Raw genomic sequence first — 8,250 nt, 5'->3', positions numbered from 1 at the left:
TGTCCTGCAGATAATTTGGTTTAGAACTTCGCCTGCAGTTAAATTCATACGTTTTTTATTATATTTGCTAAATAATCATTTGCAAAATCAAGTCAATAATCATAAATACCCCGATTCACACAGAGATCTTAATCAATCGTATAATAACGTTGCTCTGATATTTTCATAGACCCAAATTCTTATTTTCATGCAATCGACGTCTTTTCGTTCGCCGACACAGGGTAAGTTTTTAGTTGGCCAGCAGCAAATAGTGTCACTCTTCTGGTAAACATGTTATATCTTGCAGTGCATGAACGGAATACATTGGTTTCAATTTGACAATACGTAAAGTAACTTGCAGGCACAAGAAAAGGAAAAATATAAAACGTCTAGAATGTCTGAGTCGTGCAACTGTGGACAACATGTGCAAAAACTCCAGCAGCAAATATCGGTAATGAGGAAAGAAATAAAAAATCTGAGGTAATGTATTAAAATATATTTCCCACGAGGTGCACTTCTCACATTCAACACAAGGACGTAATGAATTCTAATTTTATTTGTAACACATCAGAAACATATCTATTTTTTTAATTGTAGCCCGATTCATTTTTGGTAAATAGTCATTAATTCTGCACTCTGCAAGTCATTTCCCTTTCTCGCAGAAACATTACTTCAAACATGTATGCAGAAACGAAACTGCGATTATCACAGTTTAAAGTACAATAAATACAGTAGTTGCTTCTCAGACGTACACTAGAAAACCTGGAGTAACGCTGTTAAGAGGCCGTTCTACTTCAATTCCATCCTGTTTAAGAGTTCCGTTGCTCCAGGGGCCAGAATCATTTTGGTCAACTTTGAAAGGGAATTTTAGTTAAGATTTATTTACGTAAGCTAGAAAGAAGGTTATGATACACTATAACGGAGATAATATTGGGTGTCTGACTAGTATATATATTTTTTCATTCTTTATTCTTTAACACAAGTTGTATTTACAGTTCAAGGAAAATGTAATTCCCCGAAAGGCTGGACTTTCCCTTCTTCAAAAGATTCTTAATTTCTTAATTGAAGAAAAAAGTTCCATAATTGTCCAGATTGACAGTGTTTCTTGATTTATATTAACATGCACAAAATAGCCCTTCTGTAACAGGGTAAATGAACCCTTTGAGTCTTTAATCCCTTGTTGCATGCACAGGACATTGACAGCGACATTTGAAAAGCGTCTATCTTTGGTTTAGCAAGAGCCCTCATTTTTGTTCCACTTACAGGCAGCTCACTGATGGCGCAGTTCGCTCACACAGGAAAAACCTGAGCTCCCTCCAGTCAGTTCTGACAAGCATCGAGGAGGACAGGACTCGAGTGGTTGTACCACAGTCAGACAGAGAGCCTTCAGTCCTGTCTTTGGAGAAAGGTACTGTATGTGTCACTCTGCATTTAAACTCTTCTTAACAAAGAATCCTCCCCAAGAAATAGTCTGTGTACTTGGAGTGTAATAACTGTCTTCCATGGATTTAGACCAACAGAACACAGACAGTTCTTGTTGAATAACTGATTGTCCTATAAAGAGTATAACTTTTAGGTCTTCCTTTAGCCAAGATAGATTGGCTTGTACAGAACCATGAAGCTGAAAGGGCCCCATATTGAAACTTGTTAAAGTATTAGTACTTATTTTAATGGTACTCCTTTGGAGATGATGACTTGACAGGTTAGACCAATGTTGTTATGTTCTCCACCTTCAATTCTAAATGCAATAGTTTGCAGAGACAAAGGTTCTAAAGAACTTTGAACCTGAAACATTAGTGGTAATATTTTCAATAGTAGAACCATTCACCTTCATGAAGAAAATTGAAACAGTTGTTTTCTGATGAGAACAACCGTGAGCCCTTTGTAAAAATCCCATTGAATAATATCATGGTTAGCAATTTACAGAACACATCAATTTGGAATAGTAGAATATCACTGTGTTTTATTTACAACAAGTGTTGAATTATAAGAATCTGTTTAATTGATATACACATGTACATTAATATAACATAATCCCATTTTTTCATTCTGTCTTCTGTCACATTCCATATTGGCTGTTTGTCTGGGATGATCTCCATAGACTGATATATTAATAAAAAATGGGGATCATCACCAGAAAGCCATTATTCCTATTAGGGGTCATAGCAATCTGGAGAACGGAACCAATGTATTGCTGAAGTTACTCCTGGATATACCTTTAGTAACTTCATTAAATTTTAAGTTATTTATTATTTGCTCTTAGTTAAAGTACATGCATAGCTATTCAGTCAAAAGTTGAGGTGGAAGTCAAAAGATGTTGAGGAAGCTCTTCTCTCATTCTGTTGTATTGGTTTGCAATACCTGAACAAAAATCCAACTAAAAAACGTATTAGCACAAAAATTTGACTTAAAGATTTGACTATCAATGATGATCAGATGGAACTGTGCAGTATTTTCAATGTGCAGAAAAGCTGCTGAAAAACACAGTGGCCTTCCATGGGAAGAGGTTAAAAAATGGAACTGAAAGTGAAAAAATATTTGTTTCTTTTTTTTTTTCCCCTAGGAATTATTCAGACTGTTCCAATTGGGTATATTGAGTCTTGCTTTGCTACAAAAACTGGCACCCCAAGGCAACCTACCATCTGCACCTCATCTAGAGCAACCTTGCGTATCAAGAAGGCGGTGTTTAACAATCCAGAGCATTCTCTGGTAGGCTTGGACCAGTATTCCCATGTTTGGTAAGGAAGAAAAGTGGCTACATTTTATTTACTTGATTCACACAACGCAAGGAATATAGGATTTTATATTAATTTTTAGGGAGGCATTCATTTATTTTTCCTTTTCTGTCCTCGTGTTTTCTGTCTGCAGTAAAAATAAAATGTATTATACAGCTGAAAAAAGTATGTGCACTCATCTAAGAGAATATTTTAGTTTGAGCACAAGATGACTTTTACCTTTATAGCTAGGTCTTTGTTATTGAGCAAAGAAACTCCAGTATGATTATACACAGTGTAATATATGGTGCTCACATATCTGTTAGGCCTCTGGAGTGCTAGGGTTTCAAATCCTGGATTGAATAGTGCTGTTGTACTCTTGAGCATGTTAATCAGCTTATAACTGATCCAGTAAATGCCCCCGCTGTATGAATAGATACTCTCTATGTTTTCATTCTGAACTATAGCCTTTTTCTCAGTCATCATATATTTAAATAAGATTTAAAGACATTTTAAAATTTAAAAAGGATTATTATATTGAAATTCTTTTGAAATTCTGAATTTCCGTTTCCCTGTTGCATTAATGGGTGGCACTATGACGTAGTTGTTAGCAGTGTTTTGCTAACAGCTAGCAGCTAACAGCATTTCCTTACAGTGCTGGGGCCCTGGGTTCAATTTCAGACCTCGAGTGTTGTCTGTGTGGAGATTGCATGTTCTTCCAGTGTTTGAGTGGGTTTCCTCTGGGTGCTCCCGTTTCTTCCCACAGTCCAAAGACAAATTGGCACTGTAGATTAACTGGCTTCTGGGAAGACTTGCCCGGATGTGAATGCATGTTTGCATGTTTGTGTCTGTCTACCCTGCGGTGCACCGTTGTCCTGTCCAGGGTGTACCCTGCCTTGCACCCGTCGTTGCTTGTCGGGATAGGCTCCAGATCCTCCAGTTGACAAAGTAAGAAAAAGGAAAGACGGGTATTGCATAAATTTTGATCCATATTAATTTTTTGTTTCCTCCATTTTGATGTGCTCTTCAGAATGTAACAAAAATTATGCACATTCTCAAGTAAGTAATAGTAATGTTTGTGTCTAAAAGCTCTGAACAAGAAATGAATCAGATGCTTTTTGTTTTGAACCAACATTATTTTTCCTAGAATATCAACAGAAATCAAAACCAATACCAAATCAGTATGTCAGAACAATATGTTCTCAAGGATTGGCACTTTTGGATGTACACCTCAGGCCCTGTTTAATTCCAAGAACTGGTATTCAGTTAGTAAAGCCTTGAATGCCCTCAGTCTTACATTTTTCTGGTAGTGTTTCTACTACAGCTGAATTTTGGACGATGCTAGCATCCTATTATGTCTCCTGCATACAGGATTATTTTTATTTTCCACAAAAATGGGCACCAGAGCTACAAGGCAAAGGTGAAGCCTCCCAGACTGAATGGCCTAAAGACTGGGGTTTTCTCCACGCGGAGCCCGCATCGCCCCAATGCTATAGGGCTGACTCTCGCAAGGCTGGAGAAGATTGCTGGTAATGTCTCAGAAGAGTACGTGGTACATAGAGGCTTAAATTAGTTTGCTCAAAGGTTTTCCCCAAGGAGTGAGAATTTATGGGTGAATGAATCCTTTTTCTAAATTTGTTATGTAGCAGTAGTCCAGGACCAGAGCATAAACTTTTACTGAAATAGTATCGTATAAAAGTGTCAAAACAGTCATATGTTTCAGTTCTAAAAGGTTATTTAATTTCAATTGGTAAATATTAATACTAAAATAACTTTACAAATATTACAACATCTATTTTTTGTAATCTGTAAAAAAATAACATTGTCTAGGATTTTAGGCTTGTGCTTTCTCAAAATTAAACCGGGAGTGAATTTTGTTTAAAATAAAGCTGCAACATTAAAGGACATATCTTCAATATTATTACACTAATAGCTGCATCACTGATGGAACGTTACCGAAATTTGGTTAATAAAAACACTAATAGTTAGTATAGTCATATCTGTTATATAGAATAAATGATAGTGTTCTTTAATGGCTGTTGTTTTAAATGACAGTTGAATAGAGCAAACACCAACATTAAACAAAACAATTTAGCCTTTAGGATCAGGACACTTGTTCTTTGTGTTTTGGGTTGAGAAGATTTAACGCAGATATAATCAGTTGCCTTGCTGTGTTTTCCCTAAGTCAATAATAAGTTATGTTGCCAAATAAAAGAAATGTAGTTCAAGAAGGTAGCTGTATCAGTATGCATAGCTTGCAAAGGAACAAATTACGTGTTTCTTCATTGTATCTTTATTGTATCGTTGTGTCTTCATTGTTTCTTCAACTAAACACAAGAAGAAACACAACGTCCTGGCTGTGGAGCTTTCTTTAGGTCTTCTTTAATCCTTCACCCAAAGAAGGCTCCACAGCCAAAATGTTGTATTTATTTTCCTCTCTTTTTAGCATGAAATAAACCTTTACTTGTTCCTTAAAAGAAATGTAAGTTAGCACAGGAAAAAATGCATTGAGAAAATGCTGCAGACTTAAACAGGACCTGTTTTTCTATACAGGCGACACAGTGCATTTATCTGGAATTGATATGATCGAAGGTACCCCTGTACTGGACATCAAACCCTATATACCAGACTATGATGCACCACACACCAGAGCTCTGGACACTGTAGGCTCAGCCAGCACTGAACAGCATATGTCAGAATGCATATCTTCAGATGAGGAAACTGATGCTCTAAAACAGCAAAATACAAAGACTGAAGATTTGTCTGGGAATCTGTTGGCTTTGGAGGATGGCAGAGGCCTGCAGGAAGAAGGACAACATGCCAGCTCACATTCAAAGGTTATGTTTTCTGAAGATAAATCAAAGGCTTTTTTGATGACCTCCACTGGTGCTCTCGGTGACTCCAAACCAAACAGGCCTTGCCAGATTCCCAGGGAGAAAGACATTCCTTCTGTTTTAGCAGAAATTAAAAGCTATGTCAGTCACAAAAATATTTTCACCACCTTGGCTACAGAAGAAAATGTCCTGCAGGCAAACAGCTCTACTGTCAGACCCTGTGAGGATGAACGGCTTCAGTCCAGTGAAGAGGTACAGTTTGGCGCAGATTCCTACACCACCATAGCCTCTTGGATCAGAGAGCCACCTGTGTCCAGTCTCAACGTGCGCTTTACTCCACATGCTGAGAGGAATCTTAAGGAGTTTCAACCACCAGGACAAGCAGGTATACATTCAAGGCATTTGTTATAAAATACTTAGGGAAAGGAGTCTAGTGTTCGACCACATGTATATGTTTTTGTGAGAGATCATTCAGCACTGGATTTTAGTCCATTCCAGCTATTAGGTACAACTGGCTGCCTAAAAATGTAATTGTTTATAAACAATAAATAATGTGGGCATACAGTAGAAGTAATTGAAAGACCTGGTGTTTGACAACAATTAATTTTTAGTTTTTTCAACTAGACTTCAGTGATCCTGACTGGTAGTCACCAGGATGATTGGGTGATGAACCAGTGAACTCAGTCCTTTTGGAGACCAGATTTTCAGGTTTCTTTGAGTATCAACGAGATAGCTAATGAGTGTGATTATGCACTACAGTGATATTGCATATACCCTCTGTAAATAAAAAGATAAGCCTCAAAACTGGATCTTCCATTATTAGAAATCTGGTTTTTCAACATTTTCATAAGGCAAAAGGGTATAGATGATGCCGCTGTACTGAATCATGAGTTTTTGTGTTCTGTACAGTTATAGGACAAATCCAGATTTACCTCCCTTTCAAAGAATGGAGCACATGGAGGTGAAGTGACTTTTTCAGAGTGTGACACAACAAGTCAGTGGCAAAGTCTGATCTTGATCCAGGGAACCTCCCTGTAATAAGTACTGTACAAAGAATCATCAGATCCACAAAGGCAAGGTGGCTGTTTGACACATAATGCTTGTTTCGTACCATTTCTCTATTGTCTCTCATATGTATGATCCAATATCTATAAACAGTCTAACATTTATGTAGAAGTATGTTCAGATTTGAGTTAAGGTTAGATTGTAAAACAGTCCTGATGTTAAACAGGATGATGTTTTAAAGACAGGGATGGGGAGGTAGTGTAATTCCTTGAAGCCAATGGCAGTGACCTTGGAATCTCTCTGTGTTGTTGTCTAGTGCCAGGGAAGCCCTCCTTCCAGTTTCTGCAGTCCACAGAGGACGCCGCCGCCGCCATCAGGGGGGTGCTGTCTGCTGACCCCCGCTCTGTGTACCGCCGCACACGCTGTCAGGACCAGCTGTTCCACTTCACCCTGGACACCGCGCACATCACCTGCTGGTTTGGAGAGGGCTTTGCAGAGGTCCTCAGAGTCAGACCCGTTCAGTCCTCTGAGTGCTGCAGCAAAGGCAGGCTGTAAAGCCAGCACCTGTCTGTCCTCGTCTACAGGTGGCGTTTGGAATCACTGCTGTGGGGAATATATTGATTAATTTGTCTCTGTGGTTTAATAGCTAACTACTTAATATATCCTCATGTGAAAGGCTGCTGGTGTTACCTCACATTTTCACTTTCCTAAGAGACTTCACCATGGGTTATGGATCGCATTGTAGAATCCTTACTCTTAACTGGTTAGATAGTCTCTACTTCATTCTCTTTTAGTTTCACATTTGCCAGTCTATTCGCAGAGACAACGTATTTATCAATTACTGTAGATTTTTGGGAAATTTTCAATTTTAACGCCAACCCCAGCCCTGAACTACAAATACAGTAATGGTGTCTATAGCCCAGAATAAAAACCTCAGCCAGCCTGTTACCTTCATAGATAATGGGCTAAGTAATTTATTTCAAAAGATTTGTATTGGCAAGCCAAGTACCTGATTGCTAGAGTTTGTGTTCAGGGATGAGCATTCTGTCATAGAAATCTCACTCAGGGATTCCTTAGAAAAGTAAAGTTGTGTGGGTCCACATTTCATGGCAATACTCACTTCACAGTTGTAGCCAACAGAATGTTAATAGTGCATATATAAATATGGGTATGTTTTTTTAAATTGTTTTCATTCACATTGTTCTTTAACTGTACAGCAACCAAAGTGCATTTAGGGTACCTCGAGTGGACACTACGTGCCTAATTCTATAAATTTATTTCTTTCGGTTTGAACCTGAAGGTTTATCAGGAATTCTGTCCCTGGAATACCTTGTGGTTTTCCTTTCATGGGAGTTATCTTCATGTTCCATGTATTGAATTTTATTAAAAACTTTTGGAATTTCTTCTGCTGCTTCTACAGTGTTTGCTAATCTTCCCCTATTGGTATCATCTGTAAACTGGACCAGAGTACTAACTATAATAGAATCAAGTTCATTAATCTGAATTAGGAAGAGCAGTGGTTCAAGTGCAGATCTCTTTTTTACTTCTCTAATTACTCCTGCCCCATTTAAGCATTCACCCTTCTGTACTCTGTTTTCTAATTAACCAATCCTAAACACAAGCATTTCCCCATATGCCTACTGCTTGTAATTTGAGAATGTTTTATTGGGAACTTTATGAAATGCCTGCTGAAAATCGAAATATTCCATATTTCCATA

At 37.9% G+C, this 8,250-nt stretch overlaps 1 protein-coding gene across 1 annotated transcript; it reads left to right on the top strand.

Moving 5' to 3' along the window:
• Positions 1 to 257: 257 nt before the first annotated feature.
• On the top strand, positions 258 to 7,935 carry trmo (tRNA methyltransferase O). Its single transcript, XM_006629840.3, has 6 exons — positions 258 to 459; positions 1,245 to 1,387; positions 2,543 to 2,717; positions 4,065 to 4,222; positions 5,247 to 5,912; positions 6,849 to 7,935. The coding sequence occupies exons 1-6, from the start codon at positions 374 to 376 to the stop codon at positions 7,085 to 7,087; spliced, it is 1,467 nt and encodes a 488-aa protein (XP_006629903.2). The 5' UTR covers positions 258 to 373; the 3' UTR covers positions 7,088 to 7,935.
• The last annotated feature ends 315 nt before the right edge of the window (positions 7,936 to 8,250 follow it).

Source organism: Lepisosteus oculatus, chromosome 1 (genome assembly GCF_040954835.1).
Source record: "Lepisosteus oculatus isolate fLepOcu1 chromosome 1, fLepOcu1.hap2, whole genome shotgun sequence".
Taxonomy (NCBI): Eukaryota; Metazoa; Chordata; class Actinopteri; order Semionotiformes; family Lepisosteidae; genus Lepisosteus; species Lepisosteus oculatus.
Note: the sequence above shows the minus strand (reverse complement) of the source record. Positions and strands in the feature narration are given on the sequence as shown.

Bases quoted from the DNA above. Each gene is read 5' to 3' on its own strand.
- trmo (XM_006629840.3), top strand. From the start codon at position 374: ATGTCTGAGTCGTGCAACTGTGGACAACATGTGCAAAAACTCCAGCAG. The intron at 460-1,244 runs GTAATGTATTAA...TTCCACTTACAG, and splicing joins AAAGAAATAAAAAATCTGAG to GCAGCTCACTGATGGCGCAG. The intron at 5,913-6,848 runs GTATACATTCAA...GTTGTTGTCTAG, and splicing joins TCAACCACCAGGACAAGCAG to TGCCAGGGAAGCCCTCCTTC.